This window comes from Scatophagus argus, chromosome 16, assembly GCF_020382885.2.
Source record: "Scatophagus argus isolate fScaArg1 chromosome 16, fScaArg1.pri, whole genome shotgun sequence".
Lineage (NCBI taxonomy): Eukaryota > Metazoa > Chordata > Actinopteri > Scatophagidae > Scatophagus > Scatophagus argus.
Window position 1 is genome coordinate 22364279 of NC_058508.1, and position 20398 is coordinate 22384676.

General features: G+C 45.8%; 2 protein-coding genes and 1 long non-coding RNA gene across 4 annotated transcripts; 1 reads left to right on the forward strand and 2 right to left on the reverse strand.

Moving 5' to 3' along the window:
• Positions 1-148: 148 nt before the first annotated feature.
• LOC124073126 (keratin, type I cytoskeletal 50 kDa-like) lies at positions 149-8386 on the reverse strand. Of its 2 annotated transcripts, none has more exons than XM_046415113.1 (8): positions 7902-8386; positions 2702-4499; positions 1945-2027; positions 1667-1823; positions 1428-1589; positions 1126-1251; positions 471-691; positions 149-323 (listed from the first exon to the last, which is right to left on the reverse strand). In XM_046415113.1, exons 2-8 carry the CDS (start codon positions 3098-3100, stop codon positions 257-259), a joined length of 1215 nt encoding a protein of 404 aa, XP_046271069.1. In that variant the 5' UTR covers positions 3101-4499; positions 7902-8386; the 3' UTR covers positions 149-256. The 2 variants fall into 2 exon arrangements, with proteins under 2 accessions (XP_046271069.1, XP_046271068.1); XM_046415112.1 differs by having other exon boundaries at positions 149-326; positions 7902-8385.
• Positions 8387-9386: 1000 nt separating this feature from the next.
• On the forward strand, positions 9387-12867 carry LOC124073119 (keratin, type I cytoskeletal 13-like). Its single transcript, XM_046415102.1, has 8 exons — positions 9387-9898; positions 10023-10105; positions 10882-11038; positions 11501-11662; positions 11751-11876; positions 12157-12231; positions 12326-12474; positions 12652-12867. Exons 1-8 carry the CDS (start codon positions 9443-9445, stop codon positions 12767-12769), a joined length of 1326 nt encoding a protein of 441 aa, XP_046271058.1. The 5' UTR covers positions 9387-9442; the 3' UTR covers positions 12770-12867.
• Positions 12868-12958: 91 nt separating this feature from the next.
• On the reverse strand, positions 12959-15875 carry LOC124073136. The gene is made up of 3 exons (XR_006845647.1): positions 14418-15875; positions 13611-13764; positions 12959-13214 (listed from the first exon to the last, which is right to left on the reverse strand). It is a non-coding gene; the product is annotated as an uncharacterized LOC124073136 (long non-coding RNA).
• Positions 15876-20398: the final 4523 nt, after the last annotated feature.

Sequence of the window (20398 nt, forward strand, 5' to 3'; positions counted from 1 at the left end):
GAAGTTTGTGTGATTTGAGCTGCGACTTGTTTCATCTGAGCAATGACTTGTCAAAGGTTAAAGACGTTACTGTTGTCTTTCATTTCAAATGTTGAAAATGACTTGTGAAGTGTGTAAGTGTGAAATAAAAGCACATGATGCACAGAAATGACAACAAACTTCTGGTTTATTGAACCTCCTCACACAGTCAGGTTACAGATCACAGCATCTGATTGGTCGAAGCTGCTTCTGGTTTTATTTTGGTCCAACTGGTGTGTCAGTTTGAGGAGGTTTGGTCTTCCTGCACGATGACCACCACTCTGGTGGTGGAGCTGCTGCTGCTGCTGCTGAAACAGGATGAAAAGGAAATAATTCACTTAAAATTGTACCTTCTTTTACCTGGTTTATTTCCATGTCTCACAACATAATGAAGGTTCGTCCACTTCAGTTGACTCGTAAGACGGAGTCGCCGAAGTGTTTCCTGCTCTCACCTCTCGGTGTCTCCGTCCAGCAGCCTCCGGTACTCTGCGATCTCCAGCTCCAGTCTGGTCTTGATGTCCAGCAGGTCTGAGTACTGGACCTTCTGCTTCTCCAGGTCTGCCCTGAGCTGGGACAGCTGCTCCTCCAGAGCCACCACCTGCCCCTGGTAACCTGTCAGCATGTTGGCGTAGCGGCTCTTGGTCTCAGCCAGAGTCGCCTCCAGAGCTCCTCTCTGGTCAGGAGGAAGATGGAGGACAGTCGGGTCAGCTTCAGCGCTTACCCTCACTCTGATTTCACAGTAAAGCACTTTAATGAATCCATAACAATAAACCCTCAAATGTTTCACATTCACAATGAGGTGGAAGCTCATTTCTGCCAGGAAAGAAGAGAAGTGGAAGAAACTGTCAAAATGGTCAAAAAGAAACTCTGAGCTACTGAAGTTGTGATCCCAAAACAAAAAGTTCATTTCTTCATTTTTTCTATCTTCTCGCCAGAAACTCAAGTGAAATTAACAGAAACAATTAAATGCCAGCAACGAAACATCCGAATTCGAGCGTCGATAACAAACCAAAGTGATTTTTTAGGTGTTTCTTGGTGTCCTTTTCTGTCCAAAAGCTTAAAGCTCATTGGTCAGATACGTATGACGGATCCGGATCGCTTCGTCACCTTGCTGATCTGAGCCTGCAGTTTGATCTCCAGGGTCTGAATGGTTCGTCTGATCTCTCCGATCTCGGACTTGGACGTCTGCAGAGTCTCGGTGCTCACAGCCACCTCTTTGTTCAGCTCGGCCGTCTGTGGAGACCAAGTATCGATCACGTTATTGATCGAGTATCAGGATATCAGACATCAGCAAACATCCTCAAACACCACACAGTGTTTTTAGTGTAACTGCGGTGGGAGCTGGTTTTGGACAGCAGGGGGCAGCAGTCACCACGCTCAAAGCAGAAAACAGGACGCTGTGGGCTCACCTTGGCCTGGAACCAGGACTCCAGTTCTCTGCGGTTCTTGTTGGCGACGGCCTCGTAGTGCTCTCTGATTCCGGCCATGACGGTGGACAGGTCCTCCTGAGGAGCAGCGTCCACCTCCACGTTGACCTGACCTCCCATCTGGGCCCTCACAGCCAGCAGGTCCTGCAGGGGGAACCCGGTTACTCGTCCGTCTTTTTATCTTTACGTTTCCTTTTCTGTCTCGGTTTTGTTGGTCTCACCTCCTCGTGGTTCCTCTTGAGCTGGAACAGCTCGTCCTTCAGTCCCTCCACCTGCATCTCCAGGTCGTTCCGGCTCAGCGTCAGCTCGTCCAGGACCCTCCTCAGCCCGGCGATGTCGGCCTCCACCGACTGACGCATGGCCAACTCGTTCTCGTACCTGAAGAGACGCCAAAATGAGTTCAAGAAACTCAGCTGGAGGTTACATGAAGAGCGTGTTCCCAGAAAGACAAACGCAGTCACGTTACTTCATGTTGGACGCTGAAAAGTCTCACACTCACTTGACTTTGAAGTCGTCGGTGGCCAGTTTGGCGTTGTCGATGGCAAGGACCAGGGCGGCGTTTCCACGAGCAGCGATGCTGATCTGAGCAGGAAGGAAGAGAAGAACCACGTGAACACCTGCATGTGTGCACTTTGTTGTTCTCCGCCCTCCTCCTCCACCTTAAGCCCTTCATCTGTCTTCATCCCCAAAGGGTTTGCAGTTCAGACAATCTTTACTGCAAATATTCAGAACAACTGAACATACATAAACATATTTACATGTTAACAGTCACCCATCTGTGGCTCACCTGTTAATGAACTAAAATACACCTGATTCCTATCAAGCTCTAAATGTCTTTCCACGAAGTGTCGACTTGTTTTCAGCTTTTTTACATCAAACTTTCCTGGAAGAAGACAGCAAAAAGCAAAGTGCAGCAGAGGCGTTTGTGTTGGAGACAGACTGAACTGACTAACTGACTAAATAAGACTTTCAGACCAAAGATGATTTCTGCAGTGTCATACTGTGTTTCGATATAATGCTAACATTTATTTTATTTTGGTTTCTGTTCTGCCAGTACGTCATCCTGGTGGAGGCAGAGAATATTGTTTTTGCTGATTTTTTTTAAAACCATCAACAGTAAAAAATTAATCATTTTTCATAAATTTCCACATTTAAAGACAGCATAAAATGTCACATCCCATGTCAAACCTCTGATCTCCAGTTGAAAACATCTGATTGGTTGAACATGTCTTAATGTCCTGTCTTTCTCTTCTCACCTGGTCCTGCATGTCTTTGATGCGGATGTTGAAGCCATAGAAGTCGTGAGCCTCGGGTGCAGCTCTGCTCTCCAGGAACTGTCTGATCTTCAGCTCCAGGTCCCCGTTGGCCTTCTCCAGACTGCGCACCTTCTGCAGGTAGCTGGCCAGGCGGTCGTTCAGGTTCTGCATGGTGGCCTTCTCGCTGACGGAGACATCAATGGTGCCGGCCAGGTTTAAAGCTCCAAAGGAGGCGGAGGCCTTGGAGACACGGACTCCAGAACCTCCGGCTCCTCCGTACACGCTGCCGACTCCCATGCTGCCTACCCGGCGGGAGGAGGAGGACCAGGAGGGGGCCATCGTGGTGGAGCTCCTCAAGGAGGAGGACATGTAGCTACTGCGGCTGGAGAAGGAGGTCATGGCTGAGGGTCAGCTGGTTGTCGGCTCTGAGCAGAGAGTGAAGAGCTGCTGGCTCATCTGCTCCTTTTATGCTCCACACACACTCCCTGGGCCTCAGGGGCCTCTGCTCCGGGTCCCCAAGGGCATATCCACCAGACATCCAATCAGACATCAAACGCCTCACAGCTCACACATTCAAAGACATCAGAAGTTTGAATGAAATGTTTGTCAGCTGATCAAATTATTTAAAAAGCTGTGTGTGCGTTGCCATTTAAAAAAGCTGAAAACTTGTTTCTAAGAGCTCGTAAAAAGGTGACATTTGGAAGGCAGTTTACATAAGTATATTTACTTTACTTCAATGAGAACAAAGCATTTTAGGGTGTGCACATTACAGACTTTTATTATCAGTGTTTGATTGTTTATGTATGTGACAAATAAATTTTTAAGTTCTTGAATAAAGTCGTGCACCATCAACAGGCTGGCTGTCACAGCGATTTACCGAACTCAGAGACATCGTAAAACACATGACAGGTTACTGAAGTACTAGTGTGTCGCCCCCATCTGGCAGAAGTGACAAACTGCAGCCCCATTTCTCCACCACGTCCTGTGCTTCAGACCTGCTGAAAGTCGTGCAAAGTTTTAAACCGGGCTGCAAAATAGTTAATCAGCATTGACAAGACACTGGGAGACCAGAGGTGACGCTCTCTGGGCATTCCTGGAGGAGGAACACTGAAATGTTAAAGTTAATGTACAAATAAAAGCCTTAAACCAAAGTGAATCTCTAATTCACAAAAAAACCAAAAAACAAATACTGAGCAGTTTGCAGCGCCCCCCAGAGTTCAGAGGCTGAAACTGAGGGAGTAACAGATGAGAATGAATTTCGATTTCTTGTCCTGGCTGTGTGCACTTCACTTCATTGTCCTGGACACCACCAGCTGTTCAACACCTGTACCAAACCGCACCACTGACACTACAGTAACACAGTTAGTCTTTGTAAAGTGTCTTCAGAGGTGAAACCGCAGTAAAACCCTGCAATACAGATGTTCAGTGGTGGTTTCACAGTGAGCACAGTCTTTACCTCTTAGAGGTTGTAAAATGCTATACCACATACACGTATTTCAATGTGGTGTAGGATGATGTACTGCAGGAAACCTCCAGAGGTAAAACCTGTGCTGCAAGTTGTGTCTTCTGCAACATTAAACAGGCTGAGTGTGACCGTGTGACTGAGCCCTGTCACTTCACAAGATTCAGACCAACAACATGTGCAGAGAATACAGTCGCTGCCACTAAGACTCTTTACAAAAACGTCTCACCCAAAAGAACAGTTTGCCAGTTTACTGCAGTTCGCTGCTCTCACCTGATGGTGGCAGTCACAGTTAGTCGGTGTTGCCTCTGATGAGGTCATGTGCTCTGCCGTCACCTGCAAGAAAATTGTGTGAAGGAATCAAAGAAAAGCAGCATTTGTTCTGCCTTTACTGTCAGCATGTGGGAGTGCAGCACCTGATGGGTTCGTTCGGTGATCCAGCTGAAGCTGGCGACTGGGCCACCAAAGGGCCCACGAGCCAGCTGGACGACTCGCTAATGTTGGCTGCTTTAGGTGACGCTCGTCACAAACAACATACTGAACAACAAACTGAACAACATACAAAACTGCTACTTATTGATTATGGGGCCCACATCAGCTTTTTAAATACTGTAAATATACAGCATGTGGTGAGATGTGAGGTACAAAAAAAAGAAAAACATGATCGAAAGAAACATAAAAGGCAACATAAAGAAGGAAACCCCCGAAAGAAATAACAGAAAGGCCAAGAGATGCGACCGGGACATCATATCACATCAGTCAAAGGGAAGGTTTTTAGTACATTTTAAGTCACATTTTCCATCCCATGTTGACATGTTTTGTTGCCTCTCGCTTCATATCAAAGCTAATTTTCTTGTTTCCCCTACAAGATGCTATGCGGTTTGTTCTCTTTTGTTGAGTACGAAGCTGGAGAAGCTCCAACAGCCAGAGGGATAAAAACTAGTTTACAGGCAGCTTGAGGGCTGACAGGCTTCAGGTCACTAATTGAACAGCAATAAATCAGTCTTTCAAAATCAGAGTTTTGCCAATCTGAACGCGTGCCAGAGGCAAGGCAAGCCCCGAGGCCTGAAGCCAGCCGCAGCGATCAAACACTGATCTCATGTGAACAATAGCCATGTGATAATATGGTGTGAATAGTTCATTTTGTCAGTTCGTCTCTGTTGTCTTTTCACTCGTCATTAAGTCTAATTGTTCTTTTTGTTCAGTTGTAGTTACGGACTCTCTTTACACCTCCAAACACTCATATTCTGAGTGTCATTCATCTGCCAAAAAGAGACAAAACACACAGTAACCAAACCAACCAAAGTTAAAGTTTTTTTTTCTCAAAATTTTCTATAGACATTGCAATTTTATTGTGAATTATTTGGCTGTGATATAGACTGTTGAAAATCTGTTATCATAACAGCCCTATTAATTAATAGGAAGAAAACCGATTTAAAAATCAAATTTACTCCAGCTAGCTTTGAATGCAAACCTCCACTCAGTGCTGTAACTGTTTGTTGGCCTGCCCTGATTGTATGTAAAACTGCTTTCAACTGCTGAATAAAAGAATATAATACAGTTTGTGCTATCAGTGTGTGAAGATTTTAGCAGCTATCAGACAGCAACCTCTCATTGCCTTCATCACCAAGTGTGTTGACAGTCTGTGAACCTGTTAGCTCCTGGAGTTAGCAGGATAGCTATAGCAATGGTTGTCTTGTCAGTCCATAGCTAACGTTAGTTCAAGCTTTTCCTGTTAGATTATGAAACGCTAACACGAGCTAAAATAGCTTACTGTAGCTAATGTTCAAACAGCTAACATCAGCTTCTACTCTCTGCTGCCTCTTGTTGTAATCTACTAAGGTTGGGTCAAATGCAGAAGACGAGTTCAGTGTGTGTATGTTAAAATATATATACTGTCAATAAAGTTGATTCTTCTTCTACTTCTTCGGTCACTGGTGTCTCTCTGTGTCAGAAACATTAGCTAAAGCTAATAATTTTAAAATCATGGGAATTCATGTCCCTTGATTTATGGCGAATATGTTCTACTGGACGTCAAAGTTTGTTACACCTCCTGAGTTGCCAGTTTTGTTAATGGTGACTTGATCCTAACGTCTCAAACGTGTGGTTTGTGTCAGTACTGTTGTTGAAAGGGTTGTTCGATTTGACCAACTGTAAATGGATGTGCTAAACGCATCGCATTTGCATTTTAAACGTTTGGAGATGTTTAAAGAGAATAAAAGAGCAAGCTATTTGGGCAATATAGACTATAGTTGTGTGAAACACACAGAACAGTTCAGAGGGATGTTTATAGGCCTGAGCTCTTTTGGGCTTTCAACAATAAACTGAGTGCGACTAAATTTCTCTACGAGACTCGTTACGTACGAAGAGCGTAGGAGTCAGTCTACCAACAGCTCATGAAACACATACCAGTTAACATAACTTCACATAACTTCAATGAACAATGACAGCCCTTCATATCGCTTGTGAATGTGTCACACATTTATTTCATCTCGGAATGCAACTTTTAGGAGCACAGAACCACCTGCACACCTCATACACCTGAAGGGCCTGACGAGTCTTTGCTTTGGCAGGTGAACTGAGCTGTGAACCGCCTGGCGTTGCAAACAGACTGACTGGTCCTGCGGAGGTGAATTGCTGAATTAGAGTTGATGGATTGTGATGAGTGATGGGCTGACTGCTGTCAGTGTGTCACCACACAAAGAGAGTCATGCATTACATCGGCACTAAACCATGAGAGCTCAGAGGTCAGGTTCAAGGTGTAGAAACTGGTTTGTTAACAGAAAGATTAAAGATTTTGTGATTGTTGCAAAGCGAGAGTTGGCAGCAGCTTCATCGTATTTTGGCGAACGTCTACACTGTTGTTGTATCGGGGTGCGGTCGCTCAGCCTCGCTGGTGACACATCAGACGCCTTGAACAGGGTGTGTGGTCTTTGCACCGGTTGGAACGAGATGGTCGCAGTGCACAGTAACGAACGAGTGCAGCGGGCTTGAACAGTGAAACTGTTTAAACAGAACATTTTAATGGAGGGAAATAAGTGAAACACCAGGATGTTTAGACTCATTCACACTTTAATTCCTGCCTGAGACTGAAGGTAAAGCGACTGCTGATGTGACGAGTCATGCTAAGAGCTGAACACAGCTTTTTATTTAGCCTTCATTTGCATCATCATAAAGCGAGCGGCGCTCAGCGGGGCCTCTGACACAGCACTGCAGGGGGTCTGGAGGTTCAAAGGTCAGATCTCTCCAGTCTTTTGTCAGAGTCGTTGTTTTCTGTGCAGAATGTTTATGCGTATGAACAAAGCAAATATGAGACTTTGTGTAAAGGCGTTCATCATTAAGTTCGGTAGGGAAAGCAGACGGAGCAGGAGTTGAATTACTGTTGTTTTAAAATAAATGAATGAAGTTTGTTAATCCTCCACATAGTTTTATATGAGCAGCATTTCGAGCTGTATACCAATCTGAGGCTGAATACTGACACGCACATTAGAGGCTGTCCATGTTTGAATAAATAAATCAGTGTAAAGAAAACATTATTGTTTCACCAGTATTTTATATTTCATGATCAGGCATAAACTGTTTTAAACTGTTTTAAACTGACCAAAACTCAGGTTCAGCCTGATTTTTGTCTTTCTTCCTGTCTTCCCAGTGGTGCAACACTTACCGTTTGAAGGGCTTATTGTGCATAAAGAGAACACTTACTGTTACCTGAGAGAGTCTCACACTGTCACAGCTCACCTTTTAAAGTCTTGTAGCAACACGTCCTGTCTGCTGCTGCTCGCCTTTTCTTTAACCGGGCTGCAGGTGAAGCTGCCAGGTGGCCAACATGATCAGTTAATACTGAAAACCAGTAAGTCCGGGCCAGAGGACGACAATATGGAGCTTCTTTTCTAACTTCAGGACTACTTTTTCCAACGTTTTGGTTGTTTTGCTGTCTCGATCCCGCTTCAGTGTCGGGTGTTCGGGATCAGCTCTAAGGTCGTGGGCAGGGTTCCGTGAGACGGGCGAGACCTTTAACTGTTAAATCCCTGATGGTGACATTTGTGCAGTGAACGTCCTCACATGTCCTGACTTGATTCTGCTCTGTGAAAGCAGGTGTAACTGATGTTCATGTCCCAGCCAGCTGTTCACTTTTCATTTTTCCCACAAAGCGTCTGCGAAGGCCCAAGCTGTGATATTTTGCTTTTTGTGCCACTAAACAAAATGGTCATTGGTTTTGGTTTGGAGAGAAGATGATTGGTTTTAGTCATTTTTCTATCATGCAAAATTATTGTTTCTCAGTTAGAAACAGAAGCAAGAGCAGCTGACTATTTGTCTGTTTCCTCAGGCGGAATATGTTGTTTAAACACGGCTGCTTAAAGTATTTCAGTCAGTCTAAATAATTTAGTGTTTCAGGTCAGGGTCTGGACCACATCTGGGTCTGGACTTCACAGCCTTCACAGCCCACCTGCTGGGACCTGCTCTGATTGGAAAGTGTCATGAGATAACTTTTGTTGTGATCTGGTGCTATGTACATAAACTGAACTGAATTAATTCCACACCTGTGTATTTCCTGTTGTCTGCACAGGAGCTCGTCCTGCAGTTTGAATCCAGCAGCCCAGCAAAGCTGCTTTGGTCGGATTTTATGACACCCCATTTAGTGACTTGTTAACTTAGTAACTTGTTGAGTTGAGTTATGATTACGGTTAGATTTGGTAGTGAGTACTTTTGTATCAGTTTGCTGGGGGGATATTGGGGGCACATTGGCGATGGGTCCTGCGGGATCCACATGAGGGCTCGTGGATGAGGATGTGTGATTTTGCAGGCTGCTATTATCTTTAACCTATTCGTCTGCCTGTAACTGTCTAATTATCTCCACGCCCACGTGTTCATTCCGCAGGAGCTGACATTTAGAAAAGCTTTCTGAGCCAGGAGCTTTCACTACAGCATACTTTTGGAAACGTCTTTTGATTGACTGAACGTTGGTTCATTTGGTTTACACAAGTCCCTGCACGGTAATTAGCCTGGAGGCTCTGGAGGCCTTATACCTTGGCATTAATAAACAGAAACCATCATTGTCTTACAAGTAATCATGTTTGAAGGTTACATTTTTCCCTGACCTCCTCCTGCCACACCCAGGACAGGAATCACACCTGGCTCCCAGCCTCACCTGTCGTCATGGTATGCCGACTGACTGATGGCTCCTCGGCTGCAGGAGGTTTAAATAGGAGGAGAGTCCTGTGGCTCCTCACTCTCCTTTCTGTGTTGACTCCAGCCACAGCAGGAAGACAGCATCCATCATGGCCTCTTACAGCTTCTCTCGCTCTTCCTCTTCATCCATCAAGTCCTCCATGGGGGGCTCGGGCGGCTCCATAGTTGGCATCAGTTGTGGCGGCGGCGGAAAGATTTCCTCCTCCGCGAGGGCTGCCAGCATGTACGGAGGAGTCGGAGGAGTCCGCATCTCCTCCTCCTCCATCGGCAGCACCGGCCTCGGGGCCGGCTGCTACGGCGGAGGCTACTCGTCCTCCGTCAAGTACAACGTGTGCGGCTTTGAAGACAGCCTCATTGGCAACGAGAAGTTCACCATGCAGAACCTGAACGACCGCCTGGCCACCTACCTGGCCAAGGTGCGCTCCCTGGAGAAGGCCAACGCCGAGCTGGAGCTGAAGATCAGGCAGTACGTGGAGAGCAGGGTCGGCCCTGCCGCCAGGGACTACACCGCCTTCTTCGCCACCATTACTGACATCACCGGCAAGGTAAAGCTCATCCTCATCCTCACAGGTGTCACGTGCAGGTGCAGGAGTGTGACTCATCATCAGAAGACCTGCTGTGTTTTCAGCTCAGGTGACGTCCGCGTGATGCTCTGTTTGTCCCCTTCAGATTCAGGCGGCCGTCAGGGCCAACGGGGCCATCCATCTGAGCATCGACAACGCTCGCCTGGCTGCAGATGACTTCAGGACCAAGTGAGTCCAGATGACACTCAGCTGATAAACCAAAGCTGCACACTTTAATGTGGTTACGCAGCTGCTCAGACAGTCAGGTGGCTGAGGAAACGCTGTGACAGTGATGTAGAGTGACGACAGGTGAGGCATTCGTGTTCGGCGGAGCAGCTCTGACCTCAGGGCTTCTCCTCGGCTCATAAATCTCATTTTAATGGAGACTAAGAGGCTTTGTGGCTGCACCTTCTGATCCCTCACGTTTAATGACAATGAGTTCTCAGTGCCTTCCACAAAAACAAATCTGCATCATCAGGTCTTAGTTAGGTTAAACATTGTTGAAATAAAGGAATCTCACAGCTTTAAAACCTAAATATAAAGATCTTTTTCAGCAGTTATACAGACGCAGATAATCATCACAGACGCGTGCAGTTTGACAGATGTTTTAAAGGATAATTCCAGCTTTTTACAACAAAATAAAACCAACCAGGGAACACAATTCAGGCAGTTTTTCCTCGCCACTGTCGCCAAGTGCTTGTTCAAGGGGGGATGTTGGGCCCTCTGTATTACAGTTTAGTTAAAGAGTTTGGTCTCGACCTGCTCTGATTGGAAAGTGTCATGAGATAACTTTTGTTGTGAATTGGAGCCATATAAATAAACTGAACTGAACGTTTTCATGTGTCGTGCTCTGACTGCCGATGTTCGATGTGCTTGTTGTGTCGGTTCTTAAGTCTGAATGAGCCTTGACAGATTTGAAACTATCCTCCCCCCCCCTCCCCCCTCCTCCCCCGTGCGTCCTGCAGGTACGAGAACGAGTTGGCCATGCGTCAGTCAGTGGAAGCCGACATCGCCGGGCTCAGGAGGGTCCTGGACGAGCTGAACTTGGCCAAGGCCGACCTGAGCTTGCAGATTGAGGGCCTGAAGGAAGAGCTGATCTTCCTCAAGAGGAACCACGAGGAGGTCAGTGAGAACATTTCATTGTTACCAACCAGCAGCAGACTTTACAGATTTGACCTTCATTACTAAAAATCCGTTCAGTTTCAGTAATCAGAATCCTCGCCAACCACGCAGCCACAAACTGGCGAGTTATCAGTTGCGCCCCCTACAGGCCGATAGAGAACTTATCATTTCACTAATCAGTGAATTCATCATTTAGTCAGTTAAGTGCAACATAATTTCTCATACAGCCCAAAACCCTCAAATTAAAACTATTTTGTTTTTTAATTATTCTTTTGGGCTTGTTGCCTTTTGTTGATGAAGAACAGCTGAAGATATGACAGGAAGGGGGGCAGAGACGGGGGATGACACGCAGCACATGAGCCACATGCGGGACTCGAACCCGTGGCTGAATACACGAGCCCCACGCTCCACCAACTGAAAGTCACAGGAAGTCATCCCGGTTAAACGTGTTTCTCTCTGCAGGAGCTGCTGGCGTTGCGAGCTCAGGTGGGCGGTCAGGTCCACGTGGAGGTGGACGCCGCACCAGGAGAGGACCTCACAAAGGTCATGGCTGAAATCAGAGAGCACTACGAAGGGATCGCCGCCAAGAACCAAAGAGAACTGGAGGCCTGGTTCCATGCCAAGGTAGCGTTGTGACATCACTTCCTGTGGACGCAGAGATGACCCGTGCGATGTGTTCCTGTGCGGACTGAAGCTGTGTGTGTGTTTACAGACGCAGGCTCTGAACAAAGAGGTGGTCACTCAGACAACCACCCTGCAGACGTCCAGGACGGAGGTGACGGAGGTCAAGCGGACGCTGCAGGCCCTGCAGATCGAGCTGCAGTCCCTTCTGGGCCTGGTCGGTGAAGTACTCACATCTCACTGCAGTACAACTACTGATACCACAGTGTGATGTCACAGTGTCTTCAGTAAAGCACAAAAGTATTGGCATCAAGATATACTCACACTACTAGTGAAGTACTAGTGCATGTACACGTACTGCAGGAATAACATTCAAAAGCCCTCTGATTGGATAACATTTTTGAAAATAGTTAAATGGTAAAAAGTATTTTAAAAGAAAATTTCGTCCTGATTGAGTAAGTAAGTACTGTGACGGTACCTTGTGTGTTTGACCGCAGAAAGCGTCGCTGGAGGGGACTCTGGCTGAGACACAAAGCCGCTACGCCATGCAGTTGTCCTCATACCAGATGCAGGTGAGACACCAGCAGTCCCAGCTTGTCTGCAGAGACGAACATCACGTGTTGGGTGCAGACTTTGACCTGTGAACGTCTTGTCTGTGGTCTTCAGGTCACGTCCCTGGAGGAGCAGCTGGTCCACCTGAGGGCCGACCTGGAGCGTCAGGGACAGGAGTACAAGCTGCTGTTGGACATCAAGACCAGGCTGGAGTTGGAAATCGCCGAGTACAGGAGGCTGCTGGACGGAGAGGCGACTGGCAGGTGAGGGTCACATGATCACACCTGAGGATTGAGGGCATTTCCTGTGTCCTCCCTGCAGCGTGAAACACAGCAGGCCTTCATGTCGGGAGATAAAATGAACTCCCGAATACGTAAAATCTGAAAAATCAAAACAACAACAGAGAAGTCTGATTCAAATGTTTTCTGATTGGTCGGCAGTTTCAGCAGCTCCTCCTCCTCGACCACCAAGACCAAGCGGACGGTGACGGTGGTGGAGCAGGTGGTTGATGGGAAGGTGATCTCCTCGTCCCACTCCGCGTCCTCCACTTTCCGCTGAGCTGCTGCAGAGGGAAACAGCCAACCATCATCATCGTTCACTGATGCTGAGCAGAGAATCTGACCATGAAAAATAAATATGATGAGAGTCCAAATGAAGCGTGTGTGAGAGCTTGTTTGTTTGAGTTGGTTACCTGCACTCACCTGGAGCCAGAGCCTGTAGACAGGGATAGAGAGCCTACACATGAAAACATAAAAGCGTAAAATGAGCGCAGGAAGTGAGAGGGGTCGCGTCTGACACGAGTCCCGTAAAGCTGAGATAAATGAATCAGCGCTGCAGAAAACAGCTGCCTAACTGACTGATGTGATGAAACCACCTTAAACAGAAGGTCAGGTGCAGTTTCTGCGACTCGGTGCAGAGCTGGCAGCTCTTTCTGCTCCAAATCTCACTGCTGATCATTTTCCCCATCAATGCCCTGATTGTTTGCTTCATCAAAGTGCTGAAGCTGGTGAGAAATGTGGTGACTCCTTCAGAGTTTGTCCAGTCCAAAGCTCAACATCATTACATCCACATTCAGAGGAAAAGCAGCAAACCCCCACAGCCAGCACACGTTTTTGCAGGACAAATGACTGAAGACATCATCATCAATACAGCTGATCAGTTTTTGATTAGTTTAGTGTTTCGTAACTCAAGCTGTCAGATGAATTCAGTGAAGTGAAAATGTTTCCCTCTCAGAGGCAGTGCAGTGGAAGAAGACGGCAACATGAGAAGTACTTCAGATTGGTATTTTTGTGCAGTACATTAAGTCTCAGAGGAAATAAAAGCAGCAAAATGAACAAAGTGGAGAGGAGCATCACATGCTGTCCACACGTCCACAGAAACTAAAAGCTTTCCACGTTACCTCTCAGATGTGACGATGATCCGTCAAGTCAAACCCGGACAGAGTGACGCTGCTGCCCCCTGCTGGTCCCCGTCACGCATGAATCACTTCATCTCTGCCTCGTTTTTGGAGGCTTTGACTCCTCAGGCTCTGGCAGCTTTCTGCTGCTTCACACCTGTGATGCGGACAGCACAGATCACAGGTCAGTCACCTGCGCAGTCGTGATCGTCTGCGTGCAGACGACTGCAGTCGCACAGAAAAGCAGAAGTCAGCTTCTGTGTGAATCCCTGCAGGACAGAAACTGAGTGGCTACGGAAGCCTGGAGGAGACTCACCACACTGATACTGTGCTTTAGTTATTCCCATAGTTAAATGACTGAACGAACACACACACACACAGTTTCCACATCCTCAAACATTTCTGAAGCTTCCCAGTGAAACTTTATGAAGGAGCTGTGGACTTGTGTTAAAATGTTAAAAATCAACTGAAAATAACATAAAATGAAATGAAATAAAACGGCTCCATGCAGCTCGTCGGTGTAATCCAAGCCTCCAGAAGCACCAAGATCTCAGCCTGATTTGAAAAGACCATATTTACACCCCTGCTTAATCCTCAGTGTGGCTGCTAAGCTAACGGTGACTCTGTGCTTTGGTTGGGTCCAGTCGTCCTGTTTCTGTGCGTTTGTGTTCGTTTTGTGAGGTCGGCCCGCCTTTGTGGGCAGCTCTGCTGCTGTTCAGTTTGTGGCCTTTTTCTGCCTGCTTAACGAACCAATTATGTCCTGACGCTAGCTGGGACTGGTAACAACAGTAAAACCAAATCTCTACTCACAAGCAGCCTTTGTAAGAAACATTTTCCAAAACGTCGTCCACGTTTCTTAAGAGGCTCAGCTGCAGTGCGTTTCACGGTACGAAGCAGCTTCACTGAGCCTCAGGCTTTACGTGACTCAGCCCTCTTTAAGCTGAATTCCTGTAAAGGAGGAATGCAAACTGATGTTTTAAACAGGTTATTTCAAATGTTTTACGAGTGAGGCGTGGCATCAGAGCTGCGTGATGCGTTCTGCGCTCTGATGGCCCCATGTAAAACATCACCGGGGGTTTCGTCTGAGCCAAAACTGAGCCGTGGTGGGTGAACGGACCCCTCACTAGTAAAAGTGACTGACATTTACTGCTTCATTAATCTTCATCCCCTCCCCCGCCTCAGGCTGCTGCCACACCTCCTGCTGTAACTCCACAAACTGATGATAAATCTGATTGTTTTTATGATCCCACACTGCTGCCGATGGCTAATTCTCTTCTGGAGGTAAGGCGGGAAAACACTGTGTGAACAGAAAATAAAAATAAAAGGTTTCATGTGTCATGAATGTTAGAAATGCTAAGCAGGCGACACTGCAACAAAACACAACTACCGGTCTGTCACAAAATCGATTTACCGCCACGAGCTACGGAGGCCGGATGCTGAAATGACAGCATTGAAAAAATAATTTCAACTACAGCCGTTCCTGACTGTAACTAAAAGAGCCAAAACATCAAAAACGTTCACAGATGAGCTGATGTTTTAAAGTTTTTATTCACACAGATCACAATGATCCTGGAAGGTACAGCGACAGGAAACTAAATCCTGCTAGCTTGAATAAAACTACCAACATGGGATGGCGGTTAAAAAGCACAACACTTTGAACGCCACGTCACCATCAGTTTACAGCGTTGCTTCTGTCTGGGAAGAAAACGCTTAAGTTTACTCCCAGTGTAAATTAACAACACTACGTAACGTTACGTTACTAACACGTCAGCATTCGGTCCTGTGTTTGTCTGATCCATCCACCACATGAACCTCCTCCACGTCTTGTTGTTATTTTATTGTTTATTCTTTGTTTTGTTGGCATGAAGCTCCTTTAAGTCAAACGCTGGTGAGTGGCAATGCTGCCCCCTGCTGCTCCTCCTTAGACATGACTCCTGTTCTTCTTTTCTCCCATTAATGTTGATTTTCATTTCTTTTCTTTCTTTGGTTACTTAGCCTGTCATTTGGGGGCTACAAAAGAAACTTTCATTATTCAGGGTTTTGCAAGCTGCTTCACGCCTGCAATCAGGAGAGACTTCACCTGTAGGATATCTCACCTGTGATGACAGGTGAGATATTCTATACCAACCCTTCAAGGCTTCTTCATTCAACCAACCTGCACAGATTGGAAATGAATACTCTTGTCCTTTCTTGACCCCTTGATGGTGTCAGGAAGGATTTTGCTGGAGATGATGCATTTAATATGTGAAAAGTGATAATAATTAAAAAAAAAAACTTTACTGTCCCCGAGAGGTCATTTGTCTTGGGCGTAGTGCTACAGCTTTGCTCATTCACACACTGTTCATTCATCCACAATTTAAAATCTACATGGCACCTGATTTTTTAGGAATTGGTGTAATGGCTTTTTTTCCACAATGCTGGTACAGTGTGGGTGAAATACAGGACGCCTTGCAGGTGTAAGCTCCTCAGCACAGCTTTGAAACTAAAAGCCCCTGAAAAGGCGCTGCACACTATTCAGACCTGCTTCCACCCCAAAGGAAGCACTGATGTCACTGCATAATTATGTGTCTCAAATCGCAGATAAAAATCATTCAAGTGATGAGTTTTAAAGATGTCAGGAGGTGGACGGATAGAGAGCGCATAATTTGATTTCGTGGCTTTTCTCATAAAAAACAAAGAAATGGAATATTTAGAACCATGAATGCATGGTCACAATACATCTATATGTACAAATTTAGGATTTTTAAATGTTTCTCATGAAGAATGAAGTCAGGACTTTTAAATGTCTTTAGGAGGTCAAACATAGATGTTGTGGACAGGAGAAAGTTAGATAAATTATTTCTTGTTGAACAACAGCGGGTGCAGTTTTTGGTTCCATTTCCTGACTGTGTGGACATGTTCCACCGTCATGCAAGGACAGAAAGCTCAGGATTATCAGCTGCAGTTTCTGACACCATTCAAAGAAGGACAAAGAAGAAGACGACCGTTTGATGTTTCAGATTCTTAATCGGCTGCCTCTTTTGACTTTGACAGAAAATGTAAAGTCAGACTGTTGGAGTCGACTGGCGGTCGTTTTGTAGAGCTTAAGCTTCATTCAGAGCTGAGGTGTGGTCACAGTTTGGAGGTTAAAAAGTCACCAGAGCCTGAAGGAGAGAAACCAGGTGGGAAGCACAATGAGTGATTCTGCTGTATTTACGGCCTGAGACGGCTAATGTTAGCATGCTAAGATACTGAACTACAAACATTAAACATTTACTGGCCAAATATCGACATTTTAACATTACAACTGTGAGCATGTTAGCGTGGTGATAGTAGCATTCATGCAAAGCACCGCCGTGCTAAAGCTGCTAGCATCACTGCAGATTTTCAGGGCCCTGTTTAAACAGTGTATAGTACATGGTCTAAACAGCATGCTGCTAATGGTGCATAACCTTCAATACTGACCACTTTACCTGCAGCTCCACTTCACTGATTTAAATCTCTCAACACTCTAACATGATCTGCTGTTAATTCAAGTTACGCATCCAAAAGGTCACACACAGTTCACGTTCATACTGGGAAACAGTTTGGAGTAAAGCTGCTGTCCTCCTGATAAGTCCTGAGACACTTGGTGGAGGTTCAGTGAAATGTCACTCAGGTGTGTGGCAGGTGGATGGCACTGGTCTGCTTGTTGGTTTTATCTCAAGGTAATGACCAGAAAATGTGTTTGTGTTTCTAACCAACACGGGACTAAAAAGAAGTTAAAACAGACAAGTGGCAAAAGAGTCTTGGATCCACATTCTCATGAGGGTCCTCATTCACCATGTGGCTGTTGGTGATAGTTTGAGCTTCATCTTGTGGCCTTTAAATGCTCTTACTGTAAGCTATCTTTGGTTTGACAACTGACTGCAATGAACCTTTATGATCCAGATGGTATCAGGATAAACAAATCATATCTTTATCTAGACTGTGTAGCTCGGTCTCTGCAGTTTCTGTCCCTAAGCAGGGTGAACCCTGGACATCATCCTGCTGTGTCGCTAACACAAGTGACAAGATTATTTTATTCAAATCCAAATTAAAGGCAAGTCGGCAGTTGAAGCAGAGGAGGATGTGCTTGTAGCTTATAGCTACAGGTATAAACGTCTGTACACAGACTCTCAGTAATAACCAAATACCTGCAGTCATGCATGCAGAGACATATGCGCCCGCAAATCACTTCGTTATTCAAGGGTTAGTGATTTACTGGCTGCAGGGTTGAAGCAGGTGCACGTAAGAGCAGACTGCAGCTCATCAATCAGATCCACATCTTTTCATTCCTCACATCAGAGTTTGCTCTGCTGCCAGCTGAAAGATTAACTTTCACAATGTGGACATGTATTAAATATGAACGCGCAGACGTTTCCATGATGCTGTAAGGAAAACACAAAATATTTCAAGTTGCACCAACTAATAAAATCTGTCCAATAACACGCAGACGCCTGAGGTTCGATTGCCTTTTATCGAATCCTTTTGAGTCCCTTATTCAGTCTGTCTCGGTTTGTTTGGTGGAATTAAGATCTGCCCTGTTTTATTCTACTCAGGCTCAGGCCACAGAGTCAACAGAGCTGAGTTACAGACCAGATAGTGAATGAGGAGGAGCACAGCCGTTGTTTTAATTGCCTCCTCCATCCTGAATGGGACTCATGATGGTGTTTGGTTCTGACAGGCAGCTTAACTTAACTGCATGTTGTCAGTGCTGATATATGACAAAGGCAGGCAGGCAGCTCCCTTTTAAACCAATGGCAGCTTCTGAGTGCTCCCTCCTTTTGGCTGCGGACCAAACAGCAGAGTAAAGTTGAGAGAGGGTAAGAACAAGCGATGTTATATCATGTCGGTAACATCAGCGGATACAACACGTCCTCGTCTCTGCTTTCATAAGGACACAAGATTTGATCACAAAGTGACAAAGTCCAGTTTCTCAAGCACTGAACTCGTGCAATGTTTTATCTTGACCAGCAAAACAACATGTAAATTATCAAACACATGAAGTGAAGTAAATATTTTTAGTACAATTCATGCTCAAATCTGTGTCTGGGTGCATGAAACAAATGCAACAAAATAATGATGATGACAATACAGTGGGCGCCTTTGGGTTAAAAGTGATCTGGGAAACATTAACCACCAACTCTGGCTGGATCAGTGATCTAAATGCAGAGTTTGCCTCGTCTCCGAGCCCCGCCCTAGTCCGGCTGGAGCCCTGCAGGAGCCCCACCGGAGCCCCGCCGGAGACCCACCCTAGTCCGGCTGGAGCCCTGCAGGAGCTCCCCTGGAGCCAAGCTGGGCCAAGGCGACTCCCATCCTTGACGTCTTTCCCCTCCTCCTGAGGTGTTCGACTGGTCTGGATGAACGGTCGAAAGGAGTTTCTGCATCTCCTTCTCTGATGCTTGCATTTCTCTCATAGGTTTATATGGGTTTCAGCAATAAAGTCTAAATAATATCAGATTAATGGTCTAGTCCTCTTTTTCTCCCTTAGGAGGACTTGTATATAGCTGTATATTGTAGTGTGTTTACTGTACCTTGTAAATTGTTAATTTATTTTACCTCTATATTTTTTGCACACTTTTTGCACTCTTCTTCTGTTGTTGTGAGCTGCCACGACAAGTGAATTTCCCCACTGCGGGATCATATGTTATCTTATCTTAAGACAAAGATTTAACAAGTCTGTAGGCGTACGCAGCATCAGCGTGGACCGCAGGCCCCAACAACACACTCAAGGCTCCAACGGGTGAGTCCACAGTGTTGGTGTGACTTCTGTCACTGCAAGAAGAGGGAGACAAAAGTTCCACACTTCAGGTTTCAGGACGCATCCGAACACTTCCACAGCAAACGGAGCAGCAGAGTACAGCCTGACAACAAGACCCGCCGAGCTGCAGGTCACCATGACAACACAACAACCCGACCGTCTCTGTGTCAGCCAGGGGCGCTTTCCCACACCTGAAGAGGGACGCTGTCAGACAGGTGAGAGCTCAGTGCCAGGAGGCGTTTCAGTCCTGTTTGTGCTGACAGAAAAAGTGCATCGCCAGCAAGAAAGACATATTCTGTTCATGAGTTATATCACACAGCCCAGAGGGGAGCGTGCAGCGAGTACTCAAGCAAAAGTACAAACTCTCAAGTACTGCCTCTCTCTGAGTTACTGCCATTTTATGCTGCTTTATACATTTTACTACATTACTTCTATCTGACAGCAGATCCATGCATTATAATGTGCCTGTATGCTGTTCTTCATTGGGCCTTTATGCATAATGAGTACTTTTACTTTTGCTACTTTAAGTATATTTTGACTCTGATACTTTTGCACTTTCAAATACTATTTTTAATGCATGATTTTCCCTTAGTACGCAAACTACTTCATTATGAACATTTTGCATTAAAAATCAGCTCCATGCAGTATCAGCAGTAAAAGTACTCGTTCTGCAGTAAAGCGTCTTGACTTGCAGCATGTTCTGCTGGCTGATAAAAGCCACTGAAGCGATCTGTAATCATAAACTTTGTGCTTTTATTTTGCTTTGCAGAGGAAACTGAAAAGGCCTGCAGTGAGATGCATGAAAAGGTAAAGCAAACGGTAAAACATCTCACAGCTCTTCACCTCAGAGGGCTGCACTTTTCTCCATCATGACATCATTGAGCTGAGGTTTGGATGAATGTGTCAAACGCCTACAAAGCTCTTACAGCTTGTAAAGACTTAAAGATATGAACCGAATCACGTGTTCCAACACAGCGGGGTCAAACCAACATATTACAAAGTCTGAGGCCCGACCAGTACCCACCGGTCT

What these genes read in the sequence shown, in the direction of transcription:
- LOC124073126 (XM_046415112.1), bottom strand. Translation starts at nt 3,100, where the DNA reads ATGACCTCCTTCTCCAGCCGCAGTAGCTACATGTCCTCCTCCTTGAGG. An exon ending in TCAAGAGGAACCACGAGGAG is followed by an intron (nt 1,590 to 1,666) that starts GTGAGACCAACA and finishes TTCCCCCTGCAG; the next exon opens with GACCTGCTGGCTGTGAGGGC. An exon ending in AGTCCTGGTTCCAGGCCAAG is followed by an intron (nt 1,252 to 1,427) that starts GTGAGCCCACAG and finishes TGGTCTCCACAG; the next exon opens with ACGGCCGAGCTGAACAAAGA.
- LOC124073119 (XM_046415102.1), top strand. Translation starts at nt 9,443, where the DNA reads ATGGCCTCTTACAGCTTCTCTCGCTCTTCCTCTTCATCCATCAAGTCC. An exon ending in TTACTGACATCACCGGCAAG is followed by an intron (nt 9,899 to 10,022) that starts GTAAAGCTCATC and finishes TGTCCCCTTCAG; the next exon opens with ATTCAGGCGGCCGTCAGGGC. An exon ending in TGCAGTCCCTTCTGGGCCTG is followed by an intron (nt 11,877 to 12,156) that starts GTCGGTGAAGTA and finishes GTTTGACCGCAG; the next exon opens with AAAGCGTCGCTGGAGGGGAC.